The sequence below is a fragment of the Rana temporaria genome, chromosome 2, assembly GCF_905171775.1.
Source record: "Rana temporaria chromosome 2, aRanTem1.1, whole genome shotgun sequence".
Classification (NCBI taxonomy): domain Eukaryota; kingdom Metazoa; phylum Chordata; class Amphibia; order Anura; family Ranidae; genus Rana; species Rana temporaria.
The window spans coordinates 440,525,767-440,542,783 of NC_053490.1; the positions used below are offsets into that span (position 1 = coordinate 440,525,767).

At 42.1% G+C, this 17,017-nt stretch overlaps 1 protein-coding gene across 4 annotated transcripts in view; it reads right to left on the reverse strand.

Moving 5' to 3' along the window:
- Window positions 1–713: 713 nt before the first annotated feature.
- Window positions 714–17,017, reverse strand: part of CUX1 (cut like homeobox 1) — a 429,361-nt gene continuing 413,057 nt past the window's right edge. For 3 of the 4 annotated variants that reach the window (XM_040338414.1, XM_040338412.1, XM_040338416.1), the window contains 4 exons: window positions 14,715–15,014; window positions 11,910–12,098; window positions 4,318–4,582; window positions 714–1,738 (listed from right to left, as the gene is read on the reverse strand). In XM_040338414.1, coding sequence (XP_040194348.1) covers window positions 1,051–1,738; window positions 4,318–4,582; window positions 11,910–12,098; window positions 14,715–15,014 — 1,442 coding nt within the window. In that variant the 3' untranslated portion in view covers window positions 714–1,050. The remainder of the gene's footprint in view (window positions 1,739–4,317; window positions 4,583–11,909; window positions 12,099–14,714; window positions 15,015–17,017) is intronic. The other variant, XM_040338415.1, reaches the window with a different exon arrangement.

Here is a 17,017-nt window from a genome sequence, read left to right on the forward strand (position 1 = left end):
GTAATAATATAACTTATTAAAGTCGGATGTTGTCCGTTGAAGTAATGCAACAGATAGAAATGATTCTACGAAGGGAATACTGTAAGGGTTTACTTATAGCCCACTAATCAACCAGTACAGGTCTGCCATTCCAACTTGTACCCTTCTGCCCTCCCAAAATATGAGGTCTGATCAGCGTGCTCTGTGGTTAGAGGTTAAAAAGCAGATTATAAAATACCTAAATTCAGATTTTTTTTGTCCTGATTTGGCCTAAAATGGAGTGTAATAAACAAACTCTGATCTGGAAAAGACCAGAGTCGGTTAAAGCTATGAAACAATGTGCACTGGATATCTATTTTCACTAACAAGAAAAACACTACGTCAGCTACCACAAATTAAGATATTTTCCTGATGTGAATTTTTGTTAGAAAATAAGTGGAGTCGTGTGTTTAATTTCATCTCAGAGTTCCAAGCAGGCATTTTTTTCTTCTTGAAAATAGGATTCCAAACTAGTGTGTTTAGAGTCAGTTGACTGTGCAATCTCTTAGTGGCAACTGAAACAGCTACTAAAAATGAAAACTAAAAGAATAAAAAGGACAACATTTTTTCCTGAAAAAATCTCCTCCTTTTCCTGGTATAAGAAGATCATAGTGTATTATCGCTCTATGGCCATTACATGGCAGATAAAAAGCCCCATTAACTTTGTGGGTTCAATCTCTTTTTTCCTCTATTTCTTTTTTTTTTTTAAGTTTTTTTTGTACTTTTTTTAAGCCCACGTTAAAAAAGTGGGCACAAGGCAAAGCTGTAAGTTATTCCAGAAAGTGTGAAAATCACTTGGGCAATAGTAAAAACACTTCAGGGTACAAAAAAGCTTGACTACATATTTCAGTTTTCGTCCTCGAAAACACAACATAAAAGTGGGCTTAATGCTCCTTTTTGTATTCTATATGCACCTTGGCCTATGGCGTTTTTGCCCTGTGGCCTGCAGGGCGATAAGTGCGCAATACGATATAACCAGTGAAAAGTCCAATTTAATTGCCCTAGTTTGCTGCAACCAGGGTTAACTTAATCTCAAAACTCCCATTCGATGGGCTCTTCCCGGCTAGCGGCCTTCTCTAAACGATGAATTATGCTGTTCAAGTTTGCGGCTTTCTTTTTCCTCAAGGTGTTGTCCCGTGTGTTTTTGGAACTTGATGTCTCAGAAAAGCTGAACAAGCTCTGGATAGAGTTTCCTTTCTGTGAGCTTGTACTTGGCACGCTGGATAGTTTCTCAGAATCCTCTTTAGGTTTTTGGAAACCTTCCTTTGTGGGAAGCAAGCTTGAGGCAGCTGAGGTAGAGGCATGCTTTTCAGTAGCAGATTTCGGTGTTGTGTCTAAAGTTTCCCCAGAACACCTAGTTCCAGAAAGGGAAGTCCGACTTTGCAGCTTTCTCCGGCCTTCCTCCTCCCTATCAACCAAGCTATCTCCGTCTGACCGGGTGAATTCTGGTTTCTCAGTAGATCTAGCATCTTCACCCTCTTCAAAAGCTGAATCAGTCTGTCCTCCCTGAGACTTTGAGTTGTCACTGTTGAATTCATCTCCTTCTAATAGACCATGCTTCCCATCACTTGTGCTTTCCATGTCTACTCCATCACAGCTATCTCCCTCTGAACTGTGGGCTGCTCTACTGCTTGTAGCTGATGGAGAATCACTGGAACCAATTTGTCCGTGGTTTCCTGCTTGAATTTCTTCAATGAACAGTTCTCTGCGAATACGAGACCTGCAGAAGAAAAACAAAATAGTAAATTTTATAAATTATGAAGAATATTTAGGTTTACTTCTAAGGCGTCACACACAAGCCATTTTTTTTTTAACTCTTCTAGAAGTCAGCAGCATTTTTGCAGGAAAAAATCCTGACGCTTGTACACATTTAGACACGTTTACATGTGTCAAGCGCTTGGGCGTTAATTCATTTAACTGGCCAGAATAAATGATTTATTTTGGCCATTGAAACACTAAAGCACTAAACGTGCCTAGTGTTTAGACCCATTTAGACACTTGCAAGCTTTAAGTGTTTTTCTGCCCAAACCCTGCTGCTCCTGGATGCACCGGCAGAGAGTTTTTTTACTGCCTGTAAACATGTCTAAAAGTCTATGCGTGCATGGAAACACAGGCTAACATGCAGAGGAGTTTAGAGGCAGGAACAAAATGCCAGATACTCCTAGGAGCATCTGCCAAAACGTCCAGTGTACATGAGGCCTAACTAGTCAAAAAATTCAACATCATATATATTTGGCTGACTCAAAGCAAGTCAATTATAGTGTAGCTAATGATTCTTACTGGTCCATCTGAATCTGGTTGAGACACAAGCTATTTATGTTTCTGCTAGATCATATAAACCTTGAGGACAGTGCTAACCAAAATTCTTGAAAAAGAGACTGTCAAGTACACCTCCCAACATCACCAAGGGGCCATGCATAATATTCAGTGTAATACGACAAAAAATTGTGCATTGCGACAATTTAATGCAAAATAGGATGATTGGACATACAAACGTAACTAGTTTTTCTGAATACACAGCAATATCTTCTTCTGTTATGTCCATTAGCTATCCTGTACGAAAGAGGTTTATTTTGTCGGATGATGATTCATCCTATGTATCATATTTGTCTCTCAAGCACACAAATATATGGCTTTCCTTTTTTGTTTTAATTTTGATGTATTTATTTTCTGCCCACTCCGATGTAATTGTATGGCCAGCGTGTTACAAATACTTGCATACACACATGATGGCTTTGTAGTTGTAATTTTTCTCAATCAACAGTTTGTAAATGGAAAAAACTGTGGACTGTAAGAAAATGTCAGATTGGGTTACAAACTATTGCTAAAGATCAGTCATTACAGTCCCTTTACAGACCAATACTTATCACAATCAGTAGTCATCACTGAACCCTGGCAGTACTGAAGCCAAATGCCCTAAATCATTTGCAAACATTTTAATACCTATTTCAATGTACAAATCACTACCGCAATAAAAGCTAAAAACCCGCTCATGTGAAATATATGGCAACTCTCATCTAAACTTAACTTCCTTATTGAAGCTATGTGCATATCACTGATATTAAATGTGAAAGCTCTTGACTTTCTTTTACTCCACTAGGTCCTTTGATACCTATACCAACCACCCTTCTTATTATGCAACAAACTTCAATCAAATAAACATTTCTACTTGTGACCCTTTGTTAATACATTTGGACCACATACATTATAGAATATTTACAATAAAGGCAGTGCCAAAAAAAGTGTTTAACAAAATGTTCCAAAAATGGGATGTATGCATAGCTCAGCACTAGACTTTGTCTTTGTACATTATGTCTAGCACTGATCTATGTATCCCATTTTTGTATAATTTTTTTTGTTATTTTGTATTTTGCAACAGATCATTAGCTATGATTCTGCACCTATTATATGAAATTTAGGGATCCATGAGACATTGTTTATTTCAGGCTAATTGATGTCTTGTAATGTTCAGCAAAGAGAAGTATTCAAAGATTGGTTTTGAAAAAAATTGTAATCAGATTATTACAAGCGGGTACATGAAAGGTTACCACAAGTAAATGACAATCCTACAAATGGAATCATGGATCTAAATGCTACTAGCCCCTGCTGATGCCCCATTGGGAAAAACATGCAAGGTTGGGTTTGTTCATCTGACTTCATTACGTTTTTTACGTTTGAATCAACAGTACCGTTTTTTTTGCTGTATGTACATATTATTCGGCATAGTACAACGGCGGGTATAATTGTAATGTTTTAGTATTGTTTTTAAATAAAATTGATGAAGGGCAATGCTTACACTATCTGTGATTATTGCTTTTATGCCTTCGGATGTTGCAAGTAACAACAGTTATCTTTAGACACAATTGGAGGCACATGTAATAGTGACCTCTAATATGCACATGGACTTTTAGGTTTCCTGTGCACCAGAATGAATGTATGATATTGGCATAAGTGCTGCAAGATTTCTAAAATTTTACCTGCTAGGAAAACAGAGTGATCAGCTGACAAATTCTACCCCAAAAGGCTTGGTAGTAGATTGCCTGGCAAGATCAGGTTTATATGCATGATAATAGCCTGATCTGATTACTAGTTAGACTGGGTGAAGCTAATCCTATGTCAGCAAGTGCCTTAACAAATGGAGAAGTCAGAAGTAACCTGCCTATTATAGATTTACTATTGGTTGCACTTGGCATATTCTCTTGGCACTGCCTTAAAGGAAAAGTCAGTTTATATTTGGAAGCAGTACCAGCATCCTATGTATTCCCAGTATAAAATACTTGGCTCAGTAGTGGGTTTTACCTGTAATTATGGAACCAGTTAATAACAGTGCTGGTTTTCAGGTTTAGCTGTGTGGCAAGCTCCTCTATAGTTTTTGGAGAAGGGTATGGCTTTTGCTGGTAAGCCCTTTTCAGAGCTTCTTTCTCCTCAGGAGCCAACACCACTCGTGGCTTCTTCAGATGATGTTGTGGCTGGGGACTGGAACCCTGGCTGTAATCCAGGCTTGCAGATGGAGGATCACATGGTTGACTGTCACTCACTGAGCTGTGTCGTCTTTTCATATATGCTGCAAGTAAGAATAAAAAATATTTATTAATTTTCACTTTAGAAAATAAACACAGAATCATTCAAATTCATATACAACCTTAAAGGGGTTGTAAAGGTACAATTTTGTTTTTCCTAAATAGCTTCCTTTACCTTAGTGCAGTCCTCCTTCACTTACCTCATCCTTCGATTTTGCTTTTAAATGTCCTTATTTCTTCTGAGAAATCCTCACTTCTTGTTCTTCTGTCTGTCACACAGTAATGCAAGGCTTTCTCCCTGGTGTGGAGTGTCTTGCTCGCCCCCTCCCTCGGACAACAGGAGAGTCAGGATGCCCACTAACACACAGCTCCTTTCTCTATCTGCAATGTAGAGAGCGTCCTGACTCTCCTGTGGTCCAAGGGAGGGGGCGAGCATGACACTCCACACCAGGGAGAAAGCCTTGCATTACTGTGTGGAGTTACAGACAGAAGAACAGGAAGTGAGGATTTCTCAGAAGAAATCAGGACATCTAAAAGCAAAATCGAAGGATGAGGTAAGTGAAGGAGGACTGCACTAAGGAAAAGGAAGCTATTTAGGATTTTTTTTTTACCTTTACAACCCCTTTAATGAGAACCAAATCCCCACTATACAGAGCTTTAGTTAAACCTAATTTAGAATGTTGTGTCCAGTTCTGGAGACCACACTTACAAAACTATATTGAAAATACAGTCCGAGTCTAGAGAAAGGCAAAATATGGTGAAGAATCTGAGGAATAAAACATATCAGGAAACACTGCAGGGTCCTTAATAAGTACAGCCTCACAGAAAGAAGGAAAAGCAGGAAAATGATCAAAACCTTTAAATACATTAAGGGTATTAATAAGGTTCAGGAGGGCACAATTCTCAGTATGAAGTTCAGATCAAGAACACAGGGGCAAGACCTCAAACCACTAACCTTAGAAAGTTTTATACTACTGAAAAGGTGGCATACGTAGTGAAATGCTCAACTCTGTATTCACGCATGCTTAGGATAAACATAGGTCTATACTCAGACAAAAGAGTTTTAATAAAAAAATAAAAAAAAACTCAGACTTGAAGGACCACTTGGGTCTTTTTCTCCAGTTATACTTCTGGGTTTCTAAGGCTGGCCATAGACCGGTCAAATCTCAGCCAGTTCAGCAGGAACCAGCCAAGATTCAAACCATGTATGGGCAGGCTGCATGTTTCCGAATTGATCGATCGACCAACTTGGATACAACCACCCTGTCGAATTTTACATATAATTATTGCTAGTGGCTTTTATAGCTGCTAGCAATCCTCACTGTCTTCTCCTGCCGGTTGCAGGGAAGAAAATTACTCTGGGTATGGCCTGGCTAAGTTTCTAGCTAGAAACCAGGGAAGGAATCGGAGTGGATAATACAACTGATAATACAATAGTGGTTCAGTTAGCCTTTGCTCAGTTACTAGGAAAGATTAATTAACTTGTCCAAAAGGATACGAAAAGTATTAAAAAGCAGTTCCTTCCTTTCCCCATGACCAATTTGCCCTTTTCTAATACAAATTATCTGCAGAAAAAAACTTGTGAAAATCTTTTTTTAAGGAGGTGCTTAAAAAAATAAAAAAAAGATTTATGCTGGTCGTAAATAACCAAATCCTGCCCCTAGGCAACAGTCCAATAAAAAGCCCAGAAAAGCATCAAGGATTTTTATGGTAACTCTTGGAAGCAATACATAGTGCTTCTGATACTACTGCTCACATGTATTTTGCAGTGTAATGCAGGGACGTGCAGGCACCTGCCAGGAACATAAAAAAAAAAAAAACGAATTTGGGGGGTAGGTAGCTGAAGTCCTATCCTCGCTCCTCACTTCTTGTCAGAGGCACTGAGCTCAATAGACAGCTTGGAGTCTTGGACCAATGGTAAAGTACCATTGGCCCAAGCTGTCCAATAAAAATGCTGCAGTGGAGGCACGCCTCTCACTGCAATCTAAAAGACAAATGCTCCCTTCCTGCCCAGCCCTCTTAATTACAAGGAAAACACATAGATTTATGGGTAAAAGATTTACCCACAATCCCATGTTTTTCTCATACAATTAAGAGGGAGAATGAGACTGCTTTTGCTAAAAATGGTACAAGCTAAATCACATATTATGCTATACATTATAGGATAATACAGTAGGTGTTTGTGATATTGTGTTTTTAGCACGACAGCATCGCGCTAAATCTCGGCGACATGGTGCCGAGATCTCGCCGACACTGGAATAGTGACAGCACATCCCAGCAAGCGCGTCATAGAAGCGACGGGAGATCCGAGATCTGAGGGGAAAGTCCCCGCCGGATTTTAAAATAAAAATCCGGCATGGGTTCCCCCCTCAGGAGCATACCGGGCCCTTAGGTCTGTTATGGGTTGTAAGGAGAGCCCCCCCCTACGCCGAAAAAAAACGGCGTAGGGGGTCCCCCTACAATCCATACCAGACCCGTATCCAAAGCACGCTACCCGGCCAGCCAGGAAGGGAGTGGGGACGAGCGAGCGCCCCCCCCTCCTGAGCCGTACCAGGCTGCATGCCCTCAACATGGGGGGGGGTTGGGTGCTCTGGGGCAGGGGGGCGCACTGCGGCCCCCCCACCTCAGAGCACCCTGTCCCCATATTGATGAGGACAGGGCCCCTTCCCGACAACCCTGGCCGTTGGTTGTCGGGGTATGCGGGCGGGAGGCTTATCGGAATCTGGGAGCCCCCTTTAATAAGGGGGCCCCCAGATACCGGCCCCCCACCCTAAGTGAATGAGTATGGGGTACATCGTACCCCTACCCATTCACCTGCAAGAAAAGTGGTAAAGACACAAATAAACCACACAGGGTATTAAAATATTTTATTAGTCTGCTCCGGAGGCCCCCCTGTCTTCTTTATTAGCTCTTTTACCAGGGGGAGCTTCTTCTTTGACGTCTTCGGGTGGGTGGGGGCCGCCGTCTGGTTCTCTTCCACCGCCGGGGGGGGTCGCTTTTAAAAAAGCCCCCACCCCCCGGCGGGTTTCCTCCGGCGTCTTCGGCGGGGGGGCTTCTTCTTCCGCTATCCCGACGGGTCTTCTCCGCTCTCCGGGGGTCTCCTTCTATGTTCGCCGCTCTCCGCTGTTGACTCGGTGCACCCCAGTTCTTCGTCTCGCTGTCCGGTGCCTTCTTCCGTGCTGTACGTCTTCTTCTCCTTCCGTGCTGTGAGTTCTTCTTCCGCGCTGTGACGTCATGTTCTTCACTTCTCTTCTTCTCCCGATGTTGACACGCCGGTTCTTCTCGCTGAAATGACGGATGCGCGCCTTGCATCGGACCTATATAGGCCTCACAGTCCCATCATGCTCTGTACCTACCCATGTGATACCTACCCACGTGGTAGGTATCACATGGGTAGGTACAGAGCATGATGGGACTGTGAGGCCTATATAGGTCCGATGCAAGGCGCGCATCCGTCATTTCAGCGAGAAGAACCGGCGTGTCAACATCGGGAGAAGAAGAGAAGTGAAGAACATGACGTCACAGCGCGGAAGAAGAACTCACAGCACGGAAGGAGAAGAAGACGTACAGCACGGAAGAAGGCACCGGACAGCGAGACGAAGAACCGGGGTGCACCGAGTCAACAGCGGAGAGCGGCGAACATAGAAGGAGACCCCCGGAGAGCGGAGAAGACCCGTCGGGATAGCGGAAGAAGAAGCCCCCCCGCCGAAGACGCCGGAGGAAACCCGCCGGGGGGTGGGGGCTTTTTTAAAAGCGACCCCCCCGGGGTGGAAGAGAACCAGACGGCGGCCCCCACCCACCCGAAGACGTCAAAGAAGAAGCTCCCCCTGGTAAAAGAGCTAATAAAGAAGACAGGGGGGGCCTCCGGAGCAGACTAATAAAATATTTTAATACCCTGTGTGGTTTATTTGTGTTTTTACCACTTTTCTTGCAGGTGAATGGGTAGGGGTACGATGTACCCCATACTCATTCACTTAGGGTGGGGGGCCGGTATCTGGGGGCCCCCTTATTAAAGGGGGCTCCCAGATTCCGATAAGCCTCCCGCCCACCATACCCCGACAACCAACGGCCAGGGTTGTCGGGAAGGGGCCCTGTCCTCATCAACATGGGGACAGGGTGCTCTGAGGTGGGGGGGCCGCAGTGCGCCCCCCTGCCCCAGAGCACCCAACCCCCCCCATGTTGAGGGCATGCAGCCTGGTACGGCTCAGGAGGGGGGGGGCGCTCGCTCGTCCCCACTCCCTTCCTGGCTGGCCGGGTAGCGTGCTTTGGATACGGGTCTGGTATGGATTGTAGGGGGACCCCCTACGCCGTTTTTTTTTGGCGTAGGGGGGCTCTCCTTACAACCCATAACAGACCTAAGGGCCCGGTATGCTCCTGAGGGGGAACCCATGCCGGATTTTTATTTAAAATCCGGCGGGGACTTCCCCCTCAGGATTCATAACAAACGCCGCACACGTGTAGAATTGGCGGGAATCCAAGTCGGATCTCCCGTCGCTTCTATGACGGCTCTGTCTCCATCGCGGCAAGCCAGCTCGGCGCTGGCTCCCACGATGGGGCTCGTAGGTGCTGAATCTCGCCGAGAAAGAGAGCGAGATTGACACAAAATCGGGTTCACCTACTGTAAGTTATTATTTATCCATTTACTGTGAAATTACTGGTTTGAAGTTATAACTTCAAACTTCAGTAATTTGTCCATTAAGCCACCTGCTTGAGTACAGTTTTTGAAAATATAGTAAATTCCCTTAATAATAATATATAATAATTATTTGTATATTACTTACTTATGGTAATTAACCCCTTACCACCCAGGCCAATTCTGACACTTCTTCCCTACATGTAAAAATCATATATTTTTTTTGCTAGAAAATTATTTAGAAACCCCCAAACATTATATTTATGTTATTAGCAGACACCCTAGGGAACAAAATGGTGGTTGTTGCAACTTTTTATGTTACACGGTATTTGCGCAGCAATTTTACAAACTGCCTTTGAAAAAAAAAACACTTTTTAGTTAGCCCGATTTTTTTGTATACTATGAAAAATGATGTTACGCAGAATAAATAGATACTTAGCATGTCATGCTTTAAAGTTGCACACACTTGTGGAATGGTGCCAAACTTCAGTACGTAAAAAACGTCATATGTTTAGAGTTACAGAGGAGATCTAGTGCTAGAATTATTGTTGTTGCTCTAACCTTCATGGCGTATGTAACCTGTGTGTATCTGGCTCTGATACAAGCCAATGCCTCTCCAGCCACTGGCCTCGATGCACGTCCCTGGTTTAATGCCTTTTTGTGGAGCAAAAAAAATCTCCTTCAGATGAAAAATTTATATTGCAAGGTTATTGCAGTATTGTACCTTTCTCTGGTCTTAACAAAATATTTTCTATACCAGGTAATTTCTCAAACTGTCTGGAGGAGCTCTGGATCTTCCTTCATTAACACTAGCAGTCTCAGAGGTGTACTAGGAAAAGAAGCACCATCTTTTTTCTACAGTTATGGAGAGTCCTAAAAAGTATCCCTAAAGTCGCAAACACACTAAAAGTTTTTTTCATGCAACCCCGTGGCTCTGGTCGAGGACAGACCGTCATACACATGGGCCGAATGTAAAAACATTTTTTTGAATCGGCCATTGTCTCGACATTCAGCCCATGTGTACAGAACTTTAGTATACGTTTCTACCATCATTATCACAACTGGAAAAACAAAAGAAGCCCAAGTCTGCATCCCTTTAGCCTTCAAGAGTCCTAGAATGTATTTTAACGTAAATGAAATGTCAATTGCAAGGGATATATATTTAATAACAGGAGAATATAAGATAACCGGTGTAGCAAAAATATACATAGATATATAAAGTATCTATCCACTATACTGTATATATATATATATATATATATATATATATATATATATATAACATTTAATTTTGTGGAGTTTTCCTTTAATGCTGGAAATATAGTTAAAAACACTTTTTTCTGATAATATATACACATGATTTTTGTTCTGCAATCATGGTAAAGACAAAATGCCATGTACTCTGCTCGCTATGGTTAAACATTACATAACCACTAGATGGTGCATGAGACTACCAAATCAGTTTCTTTTTAACCAAGGCACCATTGCAATTCTTTTACACCAGTTAGCTTCGTATGTACACTAGCAGCTCCTAAACTTGGGTTTAGGAGTTTTTGGTGTTTGTTTGTCAAAGATCTCTCCAGCAGCAGCTCCTCAACTCCTTAAAAGCCTATGTGTGAATGTACACATAGGGGCAGATCCACGTACATCGGCGTAGCGTATCCAAGATACACTACGCCGCCGTAACTTCCTTTTTTTTTCAAATCTACAAAAAATCCGTGCCGTAAGTTACGGCGGCGTAGTGTATCTTTGGCGGCGTAATGGCACGGCATTCAAATCTCTGTGATGGGGGCGTGTTTTATGTAAATGCGTTGTGAGCCGACGTAAACAACGTTTTTTTTTTAACTGCGCATGCGCCGTCCGTGGGGGTATCCCAGTGCACATGCTCGAAATTAACCCGGAACAAGCCAATGCTTCCGACGGTGACATCATTCTACGCAAATCCATATTCGCGAACGACTTACGCAAACGACGTAAAAATTTCAAATTTCTACGTGGGAACGACGGCCATACTTAACATTTAGTACGCCTCATAACAGTAGCTTTAAATATACGCCGGAAAAAGACGAACGCAAACGACGTAAAAAAATGCGCCGGCCGGACGTATGTTCGTGGATCGCCGTAACTAGCTAATTTGCATACTCAACGCGGAATTCGACAGAAACGCCACCTAGCGGCCACCGAAAAATTGCATCTTAGATCCGACGGCGTACTAAGACGCACGCCTGTCGGATCGACCCGAGATGCCGTTGTATCTTGTTTTAAAGATACAAAACAAAGATACGACGCAGGAAATGTAAAATGATGCCGGCATATCAATAGATACGCCGGCGTAATTCTTTTGTGGATCTGCCCCATAGGCTTTTAGCAGAGTTTAGGAACTGCTGCAGTTAGGCGAGTTTTAACTTCCCCCTCCTGAACACGTAAGAATCACTTTCAAGCCAGGAACGTTTTGGACTGCCGGAAATCGCAGCAAAAGCATTTTGTGTTTTCCTGTCACTGCGGTAAAAGACGGCCAACATGAAGCCTTAAAGTTCTATTACAAAATTCTTATTAATGCTATGCTTTCAAGTACACATCAATGCCCAAAAACCAAAGTGTGGGAAACCTCAGGTTCTTGGATTGAGATGCACGTTAATCTGATTTTGGTTTATTGGAATATAAAATTCTGAAGTCTGCTGTTCTTAGCAATTCTACAGCTTCAGAAATACTTAAAATAAAAATAATCAGCTGTATACCTTTCTTTTCCATCCGCTTCATATCCATGAGCTTATCTACATTGTTTGGGTCATTGAGCCAAATCTGCATGCGTACAAATGGTTCTCTTCCTTTCAAGCTAAGTTTATGCCATGGCTTTGGTCTAGCCAACAAATCAGAGACTGAGCCTTGAGTGAGCCCAAGAATAGTTTCTCCAAACAGACGTTGACCTACAGGAAACATAGGTAGAAACAACCATTAAAAAAACAATGCCTCTTTGAGAGGTGGAAAACACAATGCCTTTTTTTTAGTGAACTGAAATAGTTTTATTTTCTCAGTATTCAGATGTTTCCTAACAAAAAAATAAGATCCCACTTTCTGGGTTTGTTAAAATACTAAAAACCTTAAACAGTTTCTTTTTAAAACTATTTTGACACAAGCTAACAAAAAAAAAGAGGAATTGCTATTTGAAATGTCTTAAGCAGACATCTATTTAACCCACTATTTTCTTATGTGTGTAAAAAGGTTATATGTCAGGTCTGTATTTCTCTCCAAACATGACATTTTATGAACAGTATGCTACATGTTAATGTGTAAAGTGAGCCTATTATTATTGTAGAAGGCTCCTAGATTTAGAGTCTCAGTCACATTTAGCTGTGCTCCTTTCTACATCCTGGGCCACTTATAGAAATCATGGGGCCCCATACAGCCTTCCTGACAGGGCCCTCAAAACCCCCCAGGGTGCAGTGCAATAGCGCTTTTGACTTTATCCACCTATGGCTCAAAAATGAAAAAAAAAAAAGTTCCTCCTCTGCTCCCATCTCCAGGCCCCTCAGTTAACATGATGGGGCCCAGGGAAATGTAATTTAAAGGATAAGTTCACCCATGTAAAAAAAAAAGAATTAATGCACATCTTTTTGCAGGTAAAAAAATAAATGCATTAATATATAAATATAATATATATATATATATATATATATATATATATATATATATATTTTTTACTAGGAGCCAGCAGGCAGTTACACACTGACCGGAAGCATCAATGAACCATCTAGAGCACCCAACAGCACCCTGGTAGTTCATTGACAACTACAGGCCAACAGGCGCAAAGGCTGTCGGTACTTGTAGTTTTTACATTCACAACAGTGTGAATGAATGATGTGACTGGGTGGGTGGAGCTCTGCACAGCCGTTTTTTTTATTTTATTGTGACACAACGGATGATGGGGGGGGGGGGGGGGTATGCAGGGGCTGTTGCAACAGTAACATATTACATCTTGCATATGGGTATAACATGTAACATAATGCAAACTTATCCTTTAAGCCCTGGTAAGCAAGTAGGAGGGCGGATGTGGTCTAGTAAAATTAAATTATTAATGTAGGCAGAAATGAACAACAAAGCTGCCTTGGGCCCCCCTTTTTTTTGCTGGGGCCTGGGCCCAGTACAACAGTGCCAAATATACTGCCTTATTACATCCCTCCTTACTGCTGACCTATGAGGGTATGGGTGGTATTGAAGGTACAAGAGGTATCAAGGGGGCTAAACACAACCTCAGTATTAGAAGGCCCTGCTTATTGCTGACCTATGAGGCTATGGTCAAATATATAGGTACACAAGGTATCAAGGGGTTAAACACAACCTCAGTGTTAGAAGGCTCTGCTTATTGCTGAGCTATGGGGTTATGGGTAAGTATGAAGGTACAAGAGGTATAACAGTGGCTAAACAAAACCTCAGTGTTAGTATTTTGAGGCTACAGCAGAACACTGAGGTTTCTTATGGTATTATAGGCATGAAAATTGGCTACTGAGTATTTTTCCAATTACTTTTGATTATTCTAATGCAAAGATCAAATATGGACATGGTAATCCAATAAATGGTCCATCAGACCATTTCCTTAGGCGTGGGCACTGTATAGTAACCAAAAACAATATTTGTTACTACAAATGAACGTTCATTTTTTTTAAGGCTTTTGGATAGCATTGAAACAATTTGATCCTTGCATCCTATCCTTCTGACAGTGATCACCAAGACTCAAGGAGGTTAATTTCCTAAAACTGGAGAGTGCAAAATCTGGTGCAGCTCTTCATAGAAACCAATCAGATTCCATTTTTTTTGTCAAAGCCTTATTGAACAAGATGAGAACCTAAGGCTATCCATACACATCAATACTAATAGGTTCTTCAATCCATGACGAACAGTGTCTATGAATGAATCTTCCATGCAGGCCATTATCTGGCAGCTGACTTGGCTGTCAGAATACAGGAAGAGTGCCTGCATCTGACTGGATGCAGTCACTGTTTTGCCCACATTTTTCCACCCAGTCGGGTGAGAAAGGAGCCACTCAAAGCTCAAAATTTGGGGCGAATAGAGATAAATTTTGAACCTTGTATGGCAGGATTAACTTTTTCTCACTCTATTAAAAACAAAATTGGAACATTACTTTTGAATACGCAAATCATATGATCCCGTGTTTGAGAACATTTACTATATGTGTGCCTAGCATGGGGACAATATGTGCTTTTTACTTCTGTATCAACGCTTTTTACAAAAAAAAATTTCTCTGCAGGTTTGATGGGCCAACCATGCTTGAAGCAACGTCAAAACCCAGTCTCTACAATATTATGTGTATAGCTTGGTAGAAATCCATTTTTACACAGGCTACATTGGAAGCATGAACACACCTCAAAAAAGAGATGAAAGGATGAGAAGGATAGGTGTAGACATAACACAGTTACATATGTAATAATATTTTTACAAAATTCCGTCTCCTAATAAAATTGTTAACCACCCAACAGGGATAATACATTTAATAACATTATTATAATGTTTTTATGAGCCTGTACCTAAATTGTTATCGGTTAAAACTTCTTTGACTCTCTTGGTGATACCATATGTGTCCAGTTCTGGAGACATGGCTACCAGTTCTTGGATGCTCAACGAGGAATGCCCAGGGAATGGAAGAGGTGTAGCTGGCTGAGAGTCACCAGCAGTTGCATCACTTGACTCCTGTGTTTCTCCTTCTTTTGTCTCTATCGTAGGACACGGCTGTTGCACCAGTTCTGTCAAACTCTTTACCGATTCGCTGGAGCTCATTGGAGATTCTGGAGCTGGACTGCAGCTGGTTGAACTCTTTGGAGTATTTTCTGTGTAAAACAATAATGCCTTTAGGTTAAAAAGTGTTTGGCATAAAAAATGAATACATAATACCACATAAGTAGTGGAAGTGAATTTTGTTTTCAATGCCTCATTCACACAGGCATGCAATTATGTGCATTTATAGGACATTTCCAAATGTATAATTGTATTATTTTACAGGATTTTCTGTAGCACCAAAAGTTTGTGCAGTGCTTTACAACATAAAGGCGGAACAGTTACAATACAATTCAAGACAAGAGCATTAGAAGGGTCCTGCTTATGAGAGCCAACAATACAAAAGGGAGGACTAAGTGGTAGGAAGGGTAATAACTATGAGGGGATGAGTTGATGAAGAAAAGTTACGTTGTTAGGAAGAGGGGAGATAGGCTTCCTTAAAGAGATGAGTTTTTGGGGATTGCCTAAAGGTGGACAAAGTAGTATACAACCAGACAGATTGGGGTAGAGAGTTCCAGAGGATGGGAGAGGCTCTGGAAAAATTCTGGACATGAGCATGAGAGGAGCTGATAGGATGGTGTGGGTAATATCCTGAGACAAGATTGGCGATGTAAAAAATATGAAATTATATAAAACCCGTAATGATTTTAAATTGTATAATGCACACTGTGGGCCAGATTCACGTACGATCGCGTATCTTTGTCCGGGCGTAACGTATCGGATTTACGTTAGGCCTCCGCAACTTAGACGGGCAAGTGCTGTATTCTCAAAGCACTTGCTCTGTAAGTTGCAGCGGCGTAGCGTAAATCGGCCGGCGTAAGCCCGACTAATTCAAATTTGGAAAAGGGGGGCGTGTTTTATGTAAATGACTGTGACCCGACGTGATTGACGTTTTTCACGAACGGCGCATGCGCCGTCCGTGGAAATCTCCCAGTGTGCATTGCTCCTAATACGCCGCAAGGACGTATTGGTTTTGACGTGAACGTAAATTACGTCCAGCCCCATTCACGGACGAGTTACGCAAACGATGTAAAATGTTCAATTTTTGTTGCGGGAACGACGGCCATACTTAACATTGGTACGCCGCACTTACGCCACCATATAGCAGGGGTAACTATACGCCGGGAAAAGCCTAACGTAAACGGCGTAAATGTACTGCGTCGGACGGGCGTACGTTTGTGAATTCCCGTATCTAGCTAATTTGCATACTCGACGCGGAATTCGACGGAAGCGCCACCTAGCGGCCAGCGTAAATATGCATTTACGATACGACGGTGTAACACAGTTACGCCAGTTGGATCTACGGGAAATCTATGCGTAACTGATTCTAAGAATCAGGCGCATAGATACGACCGCGCAACTCAGAGATGGTTGATGTGGAGATACGCCGTCGTATCTCGTTAAAGAATCTGGTCCAGAGTGTTTACCTTGGTTTAGGTGCATTCACTTTAGCTCCATTTAGAAAAATAAATAAAATGTGCGTCCAGGAGCAGATTAGATATTCTGCTTGCATCTAAAAGTATATCTACCAGTTCAAATTAGAGGAAATATGCCACAAAAGAAAATCATCCACATAGGAAGCATCCAATGCGACCAGCCATTTCCAGACCTGTGCCCCCTTCTCCTAAACAGTGGGACTAAAACTATCTATTCAGTTACTACCTTGAAACGACTATTCAGCTGGAAAGTCAAGGCATTGCTGCCTATAATCCATTTTGGATAAATAAAGAATACCATCACCAGAAAACGCAAATTTCCTGGCAACTTCTGGGATCTAGTACATACTGGGTCACTGATCTGAAACAATGATGCAGCAAATGAAGTCAAAGCTTACAATATACATATAAGAACATACACAGCTAGATTCAGGTACGGCGGCGCTTCTTTAGGTCGGCGTAGCGCATCCCCTTTGCACTACGCCGACGTAAGATAGTGAGGCAAGTACTGTATTCACAAAGCAATTGCCTCCTTAGTTACGTTGGCGTAGCGCAAATGGCCCGACGTAACCCTGCCTAATTCAAAATAGGCAGGTAGGGGGCGTGTTGTATGGTAATGA